The sequence below is a fragment of the Apostichopus japonicus genome, chromosome 15 (genome assembly GCF_037975245.1).
Source record: "Apostichopus japonicus isolate 1M-3 chromosome 15, ASM3797524v1, whole genome shotgun sequence".
Taxonomy (NCBI): Eukaryota; Metazoa; Echinodermata; class Holothuroidea; order Aspidochirotida; family Stichopodidae; genus Apostichopus; species Apostichopus japonicus.
The window spans coordinates 12,362,515-12,382,674 of NC_092575.1; the positions used below are offsets into that span (position 1 = coordinate 12,362,515).

The window sequence follows — 20,160 nt, forward strand, 5'->3', positions numbered from 1 at the left end:
TATGTTATGTAGACATTACGTGCTACGATGCTATGTATTAGGAACACATGTGCTAACGTTAGATTTGGTACAGTGGTGCATACATACCACTCTTTTCTTATATGTTAAATTACGACTGATATATTTTTTTTTTGTATAATAGTTGGGTCAGGGTTACAAGAATGGTGGAAGAGGATTCTGGTCTAAGGGTCAGTGAGGGTTGTTTTCAGGCATTACAAGTTGTGCCCCCCCCCTCCATTTTCGCCAAAATGGTAAAAAATCACATTTTCAACTTTGAAATATGAAATACAATTTTTGCACATTATAACTTAAGGGTTTTAATTATAAAAATGTACAACTTTTAATAAACTCAGATATAATGCTTTGTAATAAATCAAATATTTTTAGATTTTCCCCCTATGTTATGAATGCATTTCGTCTGTGCATGTATGCGTAAATATACACATATAATGAAAAGTTCCTCTCCATAATTGTTACACTCCCCATCCAAACTGTTTTACAAATGCGACCCCCTCCCCCTCTACTTTACATGTAGCTAAATCCCTAGTTACAATGAGATGTACCAATGCCCCAAGACCAGTGAGCTATTTCTTTTGTATAAATCAATATATAAGTTGGCACACTAAGACGTCATGGCATATCGTAGATGTGAAATAAAGTTATAGTCGGTATATATCCGTTACCTTAGTACTCTTTCTACAGTCTCCTGCAAAACTAGGTACTTTCTCCTTGTTACTGAAACGACATGTTTATAATTCGTATTCCTGCAGAAAAGAAAAGATCGACAAGGTTTCGAATGGTATTTTGAATAATAATAGTTCTATATTCTACAAATAATATGAATAATAAAGGTGAATGGTACAAATAAGTGAATAACGAAGACAGTTAACTTAAGCCCCAGATATAAAGAAATAATGTATCTATTAAGACTGGGTCGATACACTCAATGGTGTAGTAGAGCTGGGCCTTTGCGATGATTCAAGATACAGGTTCTTCATCAAAAGGCGCGGCGCGGAATTAATAAGTGATTAAAAGTTCATCCAAGGACAGTTGTACTAGTCTTAACAGTATCCACTTCAATTCACTGCATGGAAGTCAGATATGGTATGGAAAAGGGAAAGTCTATTCCGTAGTAGAGGTGAAGATAATTAGATGAAATAAAAGTCACTAAAGACTTGAATATCCTTCAGTCAAAACTTGAACAGATGCACAGAACATATTAACAATATGAATAAAACAGGTAACGAAATGTTACGGCAAACAATAAAGAACCGTGATATTGGAACAGGGTCAGGGGCGATGGTTCCCCAACAACAGTATATAAACCTTTGACTGGTTTCAGGACGCGGTATTTGCGTCATCGTCATCAGTAAATGTAGTTGTGAATATGCAAGAGGTAAAGCATGCCCATAACACCCTCCTCCCCCCTCCCATCCCCTCTAAAAAAAAAGTGTGATTTGAAGAAAATGTGGATATTTATCAAAGGTGTCTGGTAGGTAGGGTAATCTACGTAAAACTACTAATAGCTAAAATGAATATATGAATAAGATCATGTTTACTGGTTCCTTTAAACTCTGGGGAACAAAATAATGACAACATGACTTTGAAAAAGTTAACCCTCTTCACAAACTTCAAACTTGATTAAAATTTCAGACTAAGATATCGAGATTTAACACCATCACAGTTCATCCTCCAAATCATCTTCCCCTGCATCAACAATCTCAACATCTTCTTGGAAGTTGCTGCAATTTCTATATTTACATAGGTCTGTACACGGTAGTTGTGCATTCATTCAGGAACATCTTCCTTAAGACATTTGCCGACTCTACAGCTACTGCTGACACACTGAAGCAAAACATCTGGGTCAGGTGGCTTCGTCATCCAAGTGATTATAAGGTCATCATTTTCAAGTTTACATCCATGTCCCTCTGGTGAGAGTGCATCAATCCTTGGCTGCAATGCCCTACTGTGAATAGCAGCCTGGTTGGTGCAGCGCTTAACATGCTGGATCAGAGCATCTTTTGTTGGTGGTAAACTCTGCTCTGAGGAGGAGATGAACAGAACACCTTGTACCATGAAATTGGATATTTTTGAGTCTCACATTTTATGATGGGGTACCAAATATAATTACAATTCAGCTAGAAATATGTTGCAAATTTCTTTAATAATTTCAATGGAAAGATTAACCTGATATTGCATCTCAAAGCGTTTAGAGAATTTTTTAATTTTCCTTGTGGGAGGACCCCCATATTCCAAAAGTCCTAGATCCACCCCTGAACACTCAATGAACCACACATTGAAGAGAGTACTTTACCTTTCAAGATCTGTATGTCTTCCTTGTCAACAATTGTATCTAGTTTCTTCAACATAGAGAGTGGTACCTCACTTCAATGGCAACACGGTCTTTTCCTCTAATATTCATAAAATCTTGGCTCATCTTTTTTCCGCTCTGCTGCTTGTCGAAGCAATACCTTAATAAAATGAAATAAAAAAAGCAAATTGTTTTGCATTTTCTGTTGATCAAAATGTAAGTTTGAACAAATAAGAACTAAGACAATTTTATTTATATACCATGTGATCTGCTCATCTTCTATGGACAAACAAAGACACATTCAAATTTTGCAAACCAGTGTCATGCAAAAATGAATTAAAACAGGCTTTTTTTGAGAGTACAGTACATTATCTCTTAATGTTATGGTTTAAATTATACAATGGTAGATTATATCTGTTACTAATAATAAAGGAGACAGATACTTGTTCATTTTGGTAAAGCTAGACAGGCTGACCATAAGACCTTGCAAACCTCCTTATTGCACCTTTGTTACACTTATTTTTCTAACTAATATAATATCTCTATCATTCAAATAAAGGGCCACAGTAAGAAAACTATGAAGCCTGTATTTAACACTTAGGCTAGTGCCCCAGATGGAGAATTTGAAACAAATTTCCGTTCCTACCACCTTATAACAAAACAAATCAGATGACCATGCCACTAAGTAATTATATTATGTTCAGGTCCAACACTGTGCCCTTTGACTTGGATTCTATCCCTTAAGAGCTACTGATCTTGCATTATGCAACTTCTCTTAACACTTCAACTATGCCACAGAAGTACAAGTAGAGTCGTGTAGTATGCTTAGGCTTACCTCCATCGAAAGTCTCTGCCTGCTGCAGCTTGTCCCGTTTGCAACGCCTAGTAATGTATTGTTTCTTTTCCCACATATAATAAATTGAACAGGCAATACACCAGAGCTTCTGCTTGGTTTCCTCGATCTTTTCCGTCAATTCTTCGTTTAAAATCATATGGGGTCTCCTCTGCAACTGTCCGTTTTCTTGCAGCAATTTGCTTGCTATCAATGAACCGCCTGTAACACTTATCGTGGAACCCCATCATACTATGCTGTTGAACACACGCTTGATCGTAGTAGGCCATGGAGTAATCAGTAGTACGGCGATATCACTGTCTCCGCCGCTGAGATTAAGCCAATCTTTAGCGCAGGAAGTAACTTTATTCCATCGTTTATTCGTCAGTGCCTTGAATGCTTCAAATTTTACAGATTCAGATTCTCCGTGGGAGCCGCCATGTTTGTTGTTTTCTACAAAGATTGCACACAAAACTCATGGCTCATTGGACAATTCATATCACATGGTACAGATATCTCACTGGCGCACAACTTTTGAACGTAAAACGGCAGGTTTCTTAACATACGCAATAAAAAATATAGTTCGATCTTTCAAGCGGAATTGCAAAAAAACTGCAGGAAAGTACATGGAGAACTTTTGGATCATTAATCTTAGTTAATTTATGTATTCAATGCTGTAGAGAAATTTTAGACCCGCAGTTGCTGGAACGAAACAAGCGAATTTCGACCTTCAGCTGATGGCCTAACACCGGGAAACCAGGATTCCTCACATTTTGGGTGTAAGGTTTCCCATTTTTTTACAGTACATGTATGTGCGTTAGGAAGGTGTTTAGAGACAATGGTAAACAACTGAGAAACATAACAAAGAAAAAGAACAGGACCGAGACAGCTGCCCTGTGGTACCCCACCATTCAAAGAAAAATCTTTCGATGAGATATTTTCTATAGATACATGCTGTTTTCTGAAAGACAGATAATTACCAATCCATTTTTGTGCATTATTAACAATACCAAATTGGGTACGCAATATGTTCATAAGAATAACATGGTTAACAGTATCGAACGCTGCACTCGAATCCAACAGGATTAAAAGAGTGCATTGTTGTTGGTCCATATTCATCAATATATCACTATATATATATATATATATATATATATATATATATATATATATATATATATATATATATATATACATATATATACATATATATATATATAAATATATATATATATATATATATATATATATATATATAAATATATATATATATATAAATATATATATATATATAAATATATATATATATATATATATATATATATATATATATATAATATATATATATATATATATATATATATATATATATATATATATATATATATATATATATATATATATATATATATATATATATATATATATGTATGTATATATGATATAGATATATAAAAGTTAAAGGTTCAACGTTAAGCTAGGAGAACAACAACTATGCCAAGATATAACCCTTACTTTAGATTCAAACAAGAAAATGTTGTTCTTTGTCGTTGCTATGTTTGGAAAAAGTCAGAACGAGGATTATTTCCTAGAAACAACTTTCTGTCGACGGTGATTCTGTTACAGACGGGTTAAGAGTATGTTTTGGCTTCATCACTAACCACGTGTTATTTTAATCTGCATATACACCTTCACAGAACCATTCGATTGAATAGTGCAAGACATAAACAACCCTATGAAGTGCAACTACTGAACAGTGCTTCTCACATAGGATTCTATATCAATAACTAGCAATATCGTCTGCTATTATTCGTCTTTAGTTTTATATACATCAAAGAAGAAATAAATTAATATATTCTCTAGCGATATCAATCTGTCTGTTTCTCATAAAGTAACGCTTTTAGGATGTGATATTTAATTTCCGTTCGAACTCTTCCCTCCTAAGCCAACGTTTTCTAATTACCTTTCTTTATTAATATTCACTTTATGAGACTGCTGCTTGCTGTGCCTTTTGTTCTGTTTCTCCTTATTGATCCCTCCTTTTTTTTCTCTCTCTCTCTTTATATCTTTTTTGAGTTTCTTCCTCTTTAAGAAAGAAAAGAATCGTTTAATATTTTGAACAGTCAAGCGATAGACAATAGACAATAGACAATAATGGAAACTTGAGCAAGGCTAGAGATATAAGTATTATATCAGCGAGTCACTTTTGATAGGATGTGTTATGTTCGTTTATACTGACTGTTTTGCTTATTAAACGATATAGATGTGAGTTTTGCCAACGTGCTTATTCCTCAATATATAATTTTTGAGTGTATGTGTGAATATGACCAAACCTAATATTGGATTCATTACCACAAATCTTGTGTTCAACAAGCAAATGGTTTAACCTTCAAGTGGTACCTATGAAATCACATATTTAATTTGACAAAATGACAGCCTCTGACATGACTTTGAAAGCATGATACATCCCAAAGGAGTAGATATTCTGTGTTTTTGTTATGGGGTCTCAGAGTTGTTTGTTTTGTTTCAAACATATATTTATAATAAGACCAGAAGGCACGATGGATGTTAGACTTATGGTAGTGCGCCTATATTTGATGTGCCTCGGGGAATACAAGACACAACAATAAAGACACAACACATTCAAGTCCTGATATAAATATATGTTTAGAATTAACTCATGGTATGAAGAGAATCGTTTTCCTAACAGCCAGAGTTACATATTTTTTAAATTGATGAACGAGGAAGAATCCTGGTGACGTTCACGAAGTCCCTTTGTAGCTATTTATAGTTATCAATGTAATAATGAAATATCTTTCAAATCATAATGTGAAATATAATTCCGACCATTAACTTAGACATTTAAGTATAAATTAATTTGAATTTATACTGATTCGACAATATTATAATGTGCATTTTAAGCATAAGGCGGGTCTTGATAGTTGAATACAGCCAAGTTTGTTCCCAACTCCTCCTTTAATGCACAACGTTACGCTCGGAAATACATGCATGTTGTCTTGTGTTTTAGTAATCAAGGATTTTTTTATAAGGAAGCTTAAACAATGACATCAAAAAGAATGTACTTCGCCTTTTTACTGTGTATTACTTAAACGTGATAAAGATGAAGTGGTTAATGATGATGATCATAATGATGATGATAATAGTGATGATGATGATGATGATGATGATGATGATGATGATGATGATGATGATGATGATGATGATGATGATGATGATTACACGAAATGTATACAAATATTGTCGAAGTCGAAGTGTGTCTTAGTAACCGCGATCACCAATCCTCTTCACTGTCACTCATAAATTTGCATATTTCTTTGGCATTAAAAAAATGCGATTATGGCTCGGTATAATTTAAGATGTAAGGTATTTTCACTTTGACTAAAGCTATATACTCGATAAATTAGTCCACCTTGACATATAACTGGAAAACGTTTGATAAATAATGACAATTCATAAGTATCTTTTCAGGGGATTCCATGAATATAATTGCTAGGGTGTTTAACGCAAATAAGAGTTAATAAATAGACGGGAAAGAAAAGGTTCCAATGGGGTTAGTAAGTCCGATAACTTACATTCCGTTTATTGAGCGAAACCGTCTTCTATCTAAACTACATTGTGTGTTTCTTTAACGATGAAAAGAAAAACTGAAAGGACACGCATTGTACATGATAAAAAACTCAAAGATTTTACAAGTGCAAAACAGAATAAAAAGCCAAACCTTTGCTGTTATACTGCGCCTACACGAAAGCTGGGTAAATTCTTTACCCAACGTGGTCAAAGTATAGGCTATTAGCAGTTTTGAACCACATGACATAACTGTGTAGAACCAAAGGGCATAATCAGATAAGATCTCATAGACCAAGTTGCAATCCAATATATAATCTCTGATATACATATATTATTAACATGGGCATGAAAACTTCTGGTTAACCATTTATGTTGTTATTACACACAGCAAGGTGTTTCCTAAAACGCTCACTACTTCCTTCTCTAACCATCTTTAGGTACACTCAATTAAAATTTAGAAATTAGTGATTATAGTTAAGTCGTAACAGCAATATTCGTGTGTAGGAAAACAAAAACTATTTAGTATATATAGCATACAATTTAGAGCAAAGGCTTTATTTAAACCTTTTACAAGGTTTATGTATACCACTGTATTGTATGGCATATTCCATACCTCCAAGCTCCTAGCCATATCTTTTGCATACCTCATAGGGTATTTACAATTATGTCCAAAAATATATGTAAAAGACACATTTCTCCTCGTTCCCCTCATTACGGACCTCCTACCCAGGTGTTTGGTGATTAAAACATATGCTAAACTAAGTTAAAGGCCTCTCTTGTTAAGGTGGCATACTCCTATTAGAGTCTTTATTCATCCGCTCGATTGTTCTCCTTCAGGAAAAGTGCCAAAAAGCAGCAGGAGAACACACTTTTTTGACCTGTCATCAATCATGATCTAGTTTTTTATGCTTGCATGTTGAAGAGCATGAATGGAAGTACATGTGGTGAGAAAGTTGGGTCAGTTGAGGCAATTTTATACCCCTTTAGGCCTCTCAGGAGCAGCGTAGGAAATTTGTTTACCACTGAGTGAAGAGGTTTGTTTACAAGTGACGAAAACTTCCGGCTCGGATAGCTAAAAATCTACTTGGTCATGATACGGAAAATTGATGGTGCCATAAAAGGCCAGCTTGTCAGCTATTCGGTGATGGGTAACGTGTAGCTAGTGAAAACTTCTATCTAGACTTAGAGACCACATTACTTTTGTGATTTAGTGTGTAAGTCAATTGGGCTTTTAATGGGCGTATGTTACCATACGTTAGACTGCATAAACTGTGAGGACCGTGGTTCTGGCAGAGGGAGAGGCCCTCAGTTTATGAACCCGTTAGATTAAGGGATTTTTAGATAAACTTGTAAAGTTTACTTCCAGGGAGAGTTCTACTTTCGTGGTTAGTTACTCCTGGTACGCTGGTTTGACAGGGCTGGGACAGTCAGTGTAGTCAGATCCATTCCCCTGGCTGGTTGTTGGTTGCTGTTTTATGTTTCCATTCTGAATAATTTGCTTATCTACTTTACACCTTTCGAGTTTCCTCATATTATTCTGCTTTATATACCCGCCATCCTGCAGGATCTTCTGAATAAGGCTTGTCCCTTCCTTCCTCCCCCCCCCTCCCCATTGTAACAAGCTACGACTATAACTTTGTGACTAATATTTATTTCTTCCGTTTGTCAAGATATTCGCCAATGAGATTGTGTTTCAAGAGTATAAGAGAGCACAGAAATAGAATACGGACAAATAGCAGCTTTTACAATCGGTCTACGTCCAAACAAACAAAAGGCGAGCAATTAAATTTAAACATGAAATGATTGTTATTTGATCATAACATGTTAATTTAATGACATCAATTGACCACTTTATATACCAATAAAACTGTGTATAGACACGTACATATGAAAATATCTTCATTTATCGCAGAAAGGGAATAGTTTAAATAATCCTATGTAATATTTAAATTTATCAGAATAATTAGATTAGACAGAGTTGCACAATGCATCCATGCACATAGTACAAAAACTTATGGTACAGTGTACGTCATGAAGCTTCCACTGTCTATTTTGCCGACCTGCCACACATTCCTCCAAGTCTCCAGGTGCATCAACATCCCACCAACTGCAGAAATAACAAAAGCAACAACTGTTCAAATAGAATACTCCTTTCAAATTGATGAAAGATGGAGATGATGAAGATGGTTTGCAGTAAATTAATACAATCGTTATACACGTCGTTACAGATCCACTTTATTTTCGACAGTAAAATCAACACACTGCTGCTACCGGTAATAGGAAATAATCTGCTACTCGGCCAAAACAACGAAAATCAGCTTTTTATTTCATCATGGTGTATAATTTTATTTATATTTTATGCATCCTGTAGTCTATTAGCGTTCCTTTTGTTGTCCTCGGTGTTGTCCGTTTGGCGTTCCATAAAATTCATCTGGTTGGTTAGAATATGTTGTTCTTTGTTCATCGGTCAAAAATACATTTCTCGCAGAACAATTATTTCATGTTAAATTGAAAATCAACGAACTAGCCTGATATATTTTGTCCGCTATAGCTGTATAGCAGCTATGGAACGCAAGAACGGACAAAGATTTAGGCTAGCCTGATACATACCTATCCTGTAGACCAAAGTTGGGACCGTCACTCCATTCGAATTGATTATCATCTTTTCGAATAATATCAACCCACACATAATTGCAGGAAGAAGAACTTACATGTGAACTCATCAGATTACTGAATGTCTCCTGATGAAAGAATGAAATATCGGCTAAACTACAGTCACTGGTTACTGACATAACACTGACAAGAAACAAGACTAAGACCCATTATAAAGTATATATATATATATATATATATATATATATATATATATATATATATATATATATATATATATATATATATATATATAGTTGTTTATGATTATGCAATAAGTTGGCCTTTCCATTATACCAGTAGGTGTTTAAAAGTTTGGAAGGGGCAAACTATAAGAGGTGGAGATACTAGTTGTATGAATAACTTTTATTTTTAATGACATTCTACATATATTTGAACTTTACAGAAGATTCCAGGACACTCCGTGTAGGTTCATTGGCTCCAATCCCTTCTTCCTCTCTTTTACCAATCCCATGTAAGCACACCTAGTTAAGCCAGTCAGAATGATAATTAAAGCAGCAACAGAGACAGGATTTTGGGTTTTAATGTATCGCCACATTAAATATCCGTGCTTACCTCTGCTGTTTTGTTGGACTGCACATGCTCATAACCGAACATTTTCCCTCCAATTTCTCCACAGGCATTCTTTGCCATGTCATAGTTCTTTACAGCAACAATTAAAGAGTTGCAACCTTGAAGATAAATATTCAAATTTAACGAGATAAAATAAGAACATTGTACCAAATTATCATTGGCGTCAGTCTTTTAAATATAAAAGAACGAAAAAATATTTTAGCTCTTAAATCGTGAGGTTTCATTTGAATAAAATCTGCATGCATAATACCACAATAAACAATTGCAACCTTGAAAGTAAATATTCATTTTAAACAAAATAAAATAATATAAGAACATCTTAACAAATCATCATCGTTACCGTCATTTTGATCATCATATTTAGTTCTTTATGTGTCTGTTATGATATGTTGTACTGTCGAATGTGTTACCCTTTGCTAATGAAACATATTATTATCGTAGCGAGAAAATCAAATGTCATTCGAGGTCAGAAAGAGGAGAATTGTAAAAGGTGTCTGTAGGTTATTAATTATACATGCTATCGAACACTGGCGTGATTTTAAGACTGGACACACTACGTTCTTGTTAATTCTGTTGTAAAATGATTCATTAAGACATTTTTGACTTCTTTCATTTTGCTAAGTGTAAGGATTTTTCAAGATATTCTGTCATGCTAAAGGTGTGTTGGTTCTTTTATTGTTACAATGCTATGCAGATACAATCTTTAAAAAGGCACAGAATGAATATTTACGAGGTGCATTCTCAATAGTCTCTGAAGTGGAGGGAGGCACGTCTGTAGTGCTGTCGCTTTGAGCTTCCTTTGAGCTGCTAGGAGGTGTGTCACCATTGATTGGCGTCAGTCCTTCAAACATGAAAGAACGAAAAAAATAGTAGCTGTAAAATCGTGAGGTGTTATTTGAACGAAAACTGCTTGCATAATAACACAATAAACAATTGCAACCTTGATTGTAAATATTCATTTTTAGCAAAATAAAATAATATAAAAACATCTTAACAAATCATCATCGTTACCGTCATATTGATCATCATATTAAGCTATTTATATGTCTTTTATGATATGTTATACTGTCGAATGCTTTATCTTTACTAATATACACGTATTGTTATCGTAGTGAGAAAACCAAATGTCATTCGACGTCAGAAAGGGGATCATAGATGTCCTTGTTTATTCTGTTGTAGAATACTGCTAGAATGCTGCATTAAACCTCCTCCCCCCTGTATTATTTTCTATCTTACAAGTTTTCACTTGATCCCTTTATGCTATTAGCTGCTTTTGCAACTATAATTCTTAATTGGCTACAAAGTGAAGCAGAAATCTATACTTACTGGGTGTGGTTTCACTATCCTCTGTAATAGAGGGAGACACATCTGTGTTGCTGTCTGTTTGAACTTTCGATGGTATACTAGGGGGGCTACATGGGTATCCAATGTTTGATGTTTTAACACCTGTCACATGTAAAAGATCGAGTAAAACTGTAATTTATTTACTTAAATCTAAATTTGAATTAGAGGCATTAATTGGACTCTTGAATGCATAGTATAACAAACACGAAATGTATAAATGCAATATATATATATATATATATATATATATATATATATATATATATATATATATATATATATATATATATATATATATATATATATATACACACAAAAGCTTCTGAGAGATTAATCTGCGTAAATGAATCTTAAAACTTAAACGTACATTACCGTACCAACCACAACAGAAAAATTACGCTTACCTTCCGCCATGACTATCACTGTTAAGAGGACGAGCGCAAGTTTTTCCGGACGCATTTTCGTCAAATTCTCAAGAACGTAACGCTTGTGGTTCCAAATGGATGACACGTAAACCTCCGAGAGGAAACAAAATATAAACATTCAATCGGGTGTATAGTACCCCAAACAGTAGATGTATATAAAATATCGACTAAAATATAATCCTCTTATCACTATACCATTCTCTTCGCCGTTCACTTCATTTCCTCCGGTATGTTATTTGTTATTTTGTGTGCGTGTCTGTCAGTCAGTGTGCATTTGAGTTACTTCTTGTTCTCTCTGTCTGTCTTCTGTTTATATAATTATATATATATATACATATATATGATTATATCTTACTCAGCCAATTAAAAACATGAAATTTCACAGAACTCTTACCAATATTAGTTTCCTTCTTAGATTTTAATTGAAAATATAATATTATCCAAACTAGCCAGCGAAACAACACATCAGCCTGCTCACGTCGCTGTCACCGACCAAATTAACTGTCGCCAATCTTATCGTCACCTTTTTAAGGCAACTCTGCGACGTTCACGCCCTCAAGTTAAAGACATAGTATACTTGTGGCATGTTAACCTACAAGTCCTTATGTGCCTTTGTTGGGTTAAAATTATATTAGCTAATGTTCCGAATGACTAAGGAAATGATAAAAGTGCGTCTAATTGAACCTCAAATCTACGATTACCGCAGATTAGCACCTACTTACGTCACTCAGACATACAAACGAATAAACCATGGTAGAAATGGAATTCTTATTTCAAGATTTTTTTTGAAATTATTTAATTGCAAGGATGTATGTAACAATATTTGTATACAATTCGTGTAATGAATGTTACTTTTCATGACTCAAAATACACAATATATTCATCTTCGTTTTGTTGGAGTTCTAAGTTATTGGAAGACAAGAGATCCGGGCGTTTGTCCAAAGAAAGATTCTTGCCAAACCAAATTTGTTTATAACAGGCAGTGTGTTTGCAATATCGAGTGCGTTTGCAGCAAGATGTGAGTTATTAGTGGGCTATGAGTACCATGCACATTTTTGGCATAAGTTTAAGATTCTTCGAAACAACCCCTGCCGATTAAAGTTCTATTTGTTGCAGTCTAACATTACACTTCTTCATCATCATCAGTTCGACCTCGGTCGACCATAATCATCATGAGGGGTAGGAGAAGTTGGCCGGACAATAACCTGGCATCGAGATTTCCAGTAATTTATGTCTTCCATAAGGGTTGCTAGCTCAGACGTACTTTCAGCCCCACTGTCAAGGGCGGCGGAAGCACTTTTAATCTGGGGGGGGGGGGCACCGACGTCGAAGGGCACTTTGCAGAAATTCGATTGGACTGATGCAGCCTGATATTTAGTACCCTTTATAACTCTTATTGTATTATCTTATTTGCGTATACATATCCTTCCATCAACGCCCGCCGCCCCCCCACCCTCAAGGAAAATATGTATACTAGCACTGCAATATCCAATGTGCAAATTGGGAAACAAGGAACAAGTTTTCTTTTGAGACAGAATGAGGTGAAATCATGCTAGTTGCTAATGTAGGAACTTCCGAATTAGAGTTTATTTCTTGTTAAAATCTTAACAAATTTTGTCCATTCGAAATAGCTTTGAGTTTGACCCTCAGAAATTCATTAAAAGTCAGGGGCGTAGCAAGGATTTGCAAAGTTGTATGCACGACTATCTGAGCGGAGCGCCACCATCGGTTGGCGCGGAGCTTACAAGAAAATTTTTGGTTTTACAATGCCCTCAGATGGCCGGAAACGGCCCTTCCCGAGTGTTCATTCTGGTTCCCTGGCCTCTTGCTAACTTGAGACACCTCAATTTTCATGTAGAAAAAGGGCACATTTTTAACCTGAGGAAAAGTGGGGGGGGGGGGGCACGTGCCCCCTGTGCCCCCCGGTTCCGCCGCCCTTGCCCACTGTCCTCTTGTAAGAAATGCAGGAAGGTTTTATGCCTTGCACCAGGGGCATCATGTTTTGGCTCCCAGAGAATGAACTTGTTGACTGCTTCTTCTGGGTGTCGGTGGTAGTGACCAGCTGCTCTAAGTCTTCGTTCTCTGATTTTCATGGACACCTTTCACTAAATACTATGAGGCATAGCCTATCAATCCTTTTGGAGCTGAAGCATAGTAGCATTATTAAGGCTAAAATTTAGTTACAAACACATAAGTAGTTTTGGGTATCCGATATCATAAGTAATTGTATTTGGGTGTTGAAATTGACTGAAGTCTATGAATACGTTGTTCTTAAAAAAACGGCTGCTGAAGCTATGCTAGAACAAAATTTATGCCTAACCTTGGGAGCTACTTGTTTATTCTGAAAAAAAGGAGGAAAGAGAAAAGATAGACATAATTGGACTCTAATCGGGACCTTTCTGTCGTTGGCTGGAATTGAAACTCAAAATATATATATTTTTTTATCAAATAGTTATGGTTTTATTTTGACTTTAGAAACATTTTGTTAACAAGAGTATTTCCGGCAGTGGTGTGACTGTTACCAAGGCAACGATGGACATGCATAATGTGAAAAATTTACTAGTGACTACGTGCACTATGAGGTCCATCATGGTCCTATAGGATAAGGTAAAGGAAGATCCATTTTGAGGTCTGGTTGGGACGGCTCGTGTACTTCAAACTTGGTGGGTGATATGACGATATGTCTCCTGAGTGACATGACATCATGTAGTATAACTGCAAGGGAATCATTGAAGTAACTTCCAAGCTTTACAGTTGTGCTGGACATGTCACCTTCTACAAAATATGTGGTACCATGGTAACTGAGGTCAAAGGGGATCTCCAATGGGAAACATGAGATTGACTTGCAACCTTCACAAGTGTAACCGAAGGAATAGTTATTAGAGCTGAAGGCGCTCGCTTCACGACCCGTGCCGTTCTCATATCTACACAAACGCTGAACACCAGTGCAAGTGTGCGCGCCAGCACACGCATATGTTTGACAGTATGATTACTAGCAACAAGTTCGTATACAATTATATGATAAAGCAAATTTGCACGTATACGCATGCGTAGTCGTGTGAAAATAAGGGACGAATTATGAAGAATCCACAGGAAAGTCCAATGTATTGCAGTTAAGATGTACCTTATATGATAGGCAGAACAAATATTTCTAATACGGAGGAATATGTAAAGGTCGGCTCACTTCTATACCGACATCACTACCATGATCATCATCATCATGATCATGATCATCATGATCATCATCATCATGATCATCATGATCATCATCATCATGATCATCATCATCATCATGATCATCATCATGATCATCATCATCATCATCATCATGATCATGATCATCATCATCATCATGATCATGATCATCATCATCATCATCATCATGATCATCATCATCATCATGATCATCATCATCATCATCATCATGATCATCATCATCATCATGATCATCATCATCATCATGATCATCATCATCATGATCATCATCATGATCATCATGATCATCATGATCATCATGATCATCATCATCATCATCATGATCATCATCATCATGATCATGATCATCATCATCATGATCATCATGATCATGATCATCATGATCATCATGATCATCATCATGATCATCATCATGATCATCATCATCATGATCATCATGATCATCATGATCATCATCATGATCATCATGATCATCATCATGATCATCATCATGATCATCATCATCATGATCATCATGATCATCATCATGATCATCATGATCATCATCATGATCATCATCATGATCATCATCATGATCATCATCATCATCATCATCATCATCATCATCATCATCATCATCATCATCATCATCATCATCATCATCATCATCATCATCATCATCATCATCATCATCATCATCATCATCATCATCATCATCATCATCATCATCATCATCATCATCATCATCATCATCATCATCATCATCATCATCATCATCATCATCATCATCATCATCATCATCATCATCATCATCATCATCATCATCATCATCATCATCATCATCATCATCATCATCATCATCATCATCATCATCATCATCATCATCATCATCATCTTTTTCTCCCTTTATATATAATGTTTCTATAGCTGTAGTCCATTTAACCCAGTAAATACATCATAGCACTAAAGAGTAATCGTGATCGCACTACAGGAGAGAGCCGAAATGCTGAAATAATGTTAAGTAAGTGGTTGCCTATGTAATATAATTAATTCCATTTATTCTCAATACAACAAGTATAGCCAAAGAACGCTGCAAATGATATTTCATTAGTGTCATGACTACAACATTTAAATGCAAAGTAAACACATGTTGTGATTAATTCTTCAATCACGTGACGTACCAACGTTGTGTATTGTATTGATGCAAACACCCATAACTAATGTTAAACATAAACTTATATAAGCTAACCAAGTCTGCTTTTGTAACTTCAGTTAAACGGCGTTTTATTATAATCATCTTTACCACATTTTTCATGTCTCTATATTTTATATGTTTTTTTCAACTTGCAAATATGATTCTTACAGAAACCCAAAACTGCCTATACCATGTTTAACGGCAAATAAAAACATCACTGATATTTTCCTTTAGGTTGCGTGTTGTCTAATGGTTTCGTGGAATAATAGACCCAAGCTAATTTATCTTCTTCTTATTTGCTTATGACAGTCTATCACTAACACGCAATGACCATTAACTATGCATTCACGTGATTTTAGGAAACATTGAACTCACATTAAAGTATTTTTTTCTGAACTAGATTATCTTTATGGAGACTTGAGCAAGTCGGATTTAAGGAAACCGTCATATTATCACAAAGAAGCAGAGTAACGAATACACTTGTGATAAAAATGTTCACATTAAACTTCAACCAAATTGCTTAATGATCGTAAGCTATTTGATCAAAATATTTCACACCTGTTTCAAACTCATGGCACATTTCACATGGTATACAACACGTATATGTGATTCCAAATAGCTAAATACAATGCTGATGAGAATATGATATGTTTAAAACAAGACGTTAGAATGTAAAACAGCGATGTGCAGGGGCGGATCCAGGGGGGGCCCGGGGGGCCCGGGCCCCCCTTTTTGAAAATCCTGATTTTTTTTTACCGCGTTCGAGGGAAAGGGCCCCACGCGTGATCAGTGGCCTAGCTACGGGGGGATGGGGGCCTAGGCCCCCCATGAAATAGGCTGGCCCCCCACTGGCCCCCACTGGGAATGGGGTAAAAAAAATGTTTGTAAAAAAAATAAAAAATAAGTGCGATTCACTTATATTTTTTGTTCAATAATTTGGGAAATAGAGTTACACAATTATCTCGTCTGCATCTGGCAGAATAAGAATAATACAATATCTGTAGTAATCATGAGAATGGTCACACAGCATGGCATGGCAATGGTCGATGCGACGATTGCGACCATACACCACGAACCTTGTTGTGCTGCGCGATATCGATATCTGCTGAAAATATGTTCAGTGCTTCCACCTAGCGCAACAATCTATCAAAAGATTGGCTCCGTTTGTACTGAGCCGAGGTATCAGGTTTTCATATATTACCTCGAGTCAAATGAATATATGCAGGCGCGGATCCAGGGGGGGGGGTCCAGGGGGTCCGGACCCCCCTGCTCTTGGCCAAAAATAAAAAGACAGAGAAAAAAAGAGAGAAAAAAAATAATTAAATTAAACGTCAATTTTAAACATGTAGGACGTCAGAAAAGCGGTTATCCTCACAAGTCATCCAGGTGTGTCTTTTCCGTCAAATGAACTATAGTGTGCACTCGTGCTACACTTGCCAAAAATGCCTAACGATCTCAATTTTCAGACCGAAAAGTTTCAAAATTGAGGTGGTGTTCGAATTTTTTTGGGCGGTGAGGTTACAGAGCGGTAGGCTGCTAGGATGCGCTAACGAATTTTTCATGAGCAAACCCCTCACCCTTCCAGAATCCTGGATCCGGCCCTGCATCAAACAGTGGTGACGGAACGGGAGGGCATTGGGGGCTAAAGGCATTATGATTTTTGTATCATCTCACCTCATCTGATATGTATTACCATATTTCATAGATTGTTTTTTTCTCATCAATTGAGAAATTGCAGACATGAGATCCATATTTTCAGGCTAGGTACATGCTGCTTAGAATACTCGGGAAGTGCCGTTTCCGGCCATCTGGGGGGTTTGTAAAGCCAAAAATTTTCTTGTACGCTCCGCGCCAACCCATGATGGCGCTCCGCTTAGATAGTCTTACGTTCGAGCGCGGCTGGACCAGTCAGAACCCCCCCCTGTCACAAATCCTGCATCCGCCCCTGATATGTCATTGAATATTCCCTAAAACAACTTTTTTATGCCCACGAAACTGTCGAAACATGATTTTCACTACTGGTAGAGATATAAAATGTTGGGAATTCTGAAATTCCTGTTGTGCCTGTTCAATACTCACTACTGTATCGTCTTAAAAAAATGATGAGTGGAAATAGTTTCCCCAGGACCGTATCGTATCGTGGGTATCGAGTGCATCTGATATACGAACGTACGTAGTACGTACGTACGTCTATGATGATATGCACTGTACTGTACTGATAAAAACATAGGTGAATTTCACTCCATGGGAGTGATCACTGAGCACATTCCGGTGTAAGAGTGAATTTCCACTCCATTGGAGTAAATAACATAGGCTAAAGGTAGCCAATTTGGGAACATATTACCGGTCACTTTTGAAACTTGTTGTCGGAAAATGCGTAAAGAAAATGATTAATTACCGGGGAGAGTGAAAGCACATTAAAACATGATATGAATTAAAACAAAATAAAAACTCGATTATTCATATTTTCAAGTAGACACAAATCAATAAAAGATACATCTTTACAGGTTTACCAAAGAAGGAGTATAATTTCTATCATAAACCTTTGTGTAACATTATCGCTGGTTTAATCACAACTTGCATCCATGCACAATGCACAATAATAGTTCATAATGCACCGTTTGTCTCCGAGCTTCCATTTGCTGGTTTTGTACATACCATATACAGTCCTGCGGTCCTGGACTATTGTTAGGTTGGTCACTATTCCACCAACTGCAGAAGTACCAAAGAAAGCTGTCACTTGAATAAAGTCCTTTCAAGGAGAAGATTTAATATGGAAATGAAGGTGGTTGCGTTAAAATTTCTGTCTCGCTCGTCGCCTTTTACTGGAAAGTTTAATGAAAGTATGTACATAAGGACGAAAACTGTACCTGCAATGAAAAGAAATGCTTCTTTTGTACAGTGTGATACAAAAAGGTACAGTAACGTCATAAACAATGCCACGAGCTCTCCGTGCATTAAAGACGATCGAAATGTGCGGTAATCATGACAGTACACTAAGTATATAATGCGGATACAGCAGATATAGCCGAGAATAAAACCTATAGTAGCTTGGAGGATTCAATTATGACATACTAGGACTTTCTACTGAGAAACTTTACTCATTGTCGAATAAATCTATCTAATTTTTACCTTATCAAGCTTTTGCTCTGTATTTTACGTATAATGACCAAAACAGATATGAAATTCACGACAATTCCATGGGACTTGTATATTCGTCTAAATATAGCTCCGTTTCGAAACTAACGCTCCGTTGCTATGGTAAAATCGTGGAATTACAGAAGGGACGTCCGGAGTATTTATATGTATGTGCTTTTGTTTTTCTTTTTTTTTCTTTCTTTCTTTTTTTTCTTTCTTTTTTTCACGGTTAAACTTTTGTGCGAATGTACAATACTCCGGGCAAGGTATCTTTATGCATTCATATCACATTGTTTCGGACTGGGTTGATGTTCAACGTTCAGTGAAACCATGGCCTCGATGAGGCGTAATCTCTTGTTATTTTAGCTTTCTGTCTTCAATTTTATAATATATTAATATAAATTAATTATTGCCTTCTTCATTCGTCTTGCTCTCGCTAAGTAATCACATTTTATTTAAGGTTAAATATATGCTCATGTCTGCCTAGGTTCGACTCCCCGCCGAAGCAATATTTTATTTTATTTTTTTATTACTATTATTATTTATTTTTGGGGTTGTTGTTAATATCTGCATGTCTATGCATGGTGATTTAAGTTTGTTTCACTTTGATTGTCTGTTTTTATTTTTTTATTTTTTGGGTGGGGGGATGGGTTTTTTTATTCGGTATTTTGTTTCGCGTAAACACAGTAGGTAGGTCATTGCAATATTTTGCACAACTTGTCAATAGAAACCGATCGGAACTTAAGACCTGAGTAGTGAATTTGATTTCTGTCTCGCTCGTCGCCTTTCACTGGAAATTTTAATGAAAGTATATACATAAGGACGAAAACTGTACCTGCAATGAAAAGAAATGCTTCTTTTGTACAGTGTAAGGCCACCGCTACAT

At 36.0% G+C, this 20,160-nt stretch overlaps 1 protein-coding gene and 1 long non-coding RNA gene across 4 annotated transcripts; both read right to left on the reverse strand.

Annotated features, from left to right (window-relative positions):
- Window positions 1-798: 798 nt before the first annotated feature.
- LOC139981170 (uncharacterized) lies at window positions 799-3,556 on the reverse strand. 2 transcript variants are annotated; one of them, XR_011797807.1, is made up of 3 exons: window positions 3,147-3,556; window positions 2,315-2,471; window positions 799-2,037 (listed from the first exon to the last, which is right to left on the reverse strand). It is a non-coding gene; the product is annotated as an uncharacterized lncRNA (long non-coding RNA). The 2 variants fall into 2 exon arrangements; XR_011797806.1 differs by having other exon boundaries at window positions 799-2,042.
- Window positions 3,557-6,721: 3,165 nt separating this feature from the next.
- Window positions 6,722-12,314, reverse strand: LOC139981108 (uncharacterized). Of its 2 annotated transcripts, XM_071993289.1 has the most exons (7): window positions 12,141-12,314; window positions 11,726-11,837; window positions 11,304-11,423; window positions 10,708-10,818; window positions 9,960-10,075; window positions 9,342-9,472; window positions 6,722-8,838 (listed from the first exon to the last, which is right to left on the reverse strand). In XM_071993289.1, exons 2-7 carry the CDS (start codon window positions 11,778-11,780, stop codon window positions 8,700-8,702), a joined length of 672 nt encoding a protein of 223 aa, XP_071849390.1. In that variant the 5' UTR covers window positions 11,781-11,837; window positions 12,141-12,314; the 3' UTR covers window positions 6,722-8,699. The 2 variants fall into 2 exon arrangements, with proteins under 2 accessions (XP_071849390.1, XP_071849389.1); XM_071993288.1 differs by lacking the exon at window positions 12,141-12,314 and having other exon boundaries at window positions 11,726-12,053.
- Window positions 12,315-20,160: the final 7,846 nt, after the last annotated feature.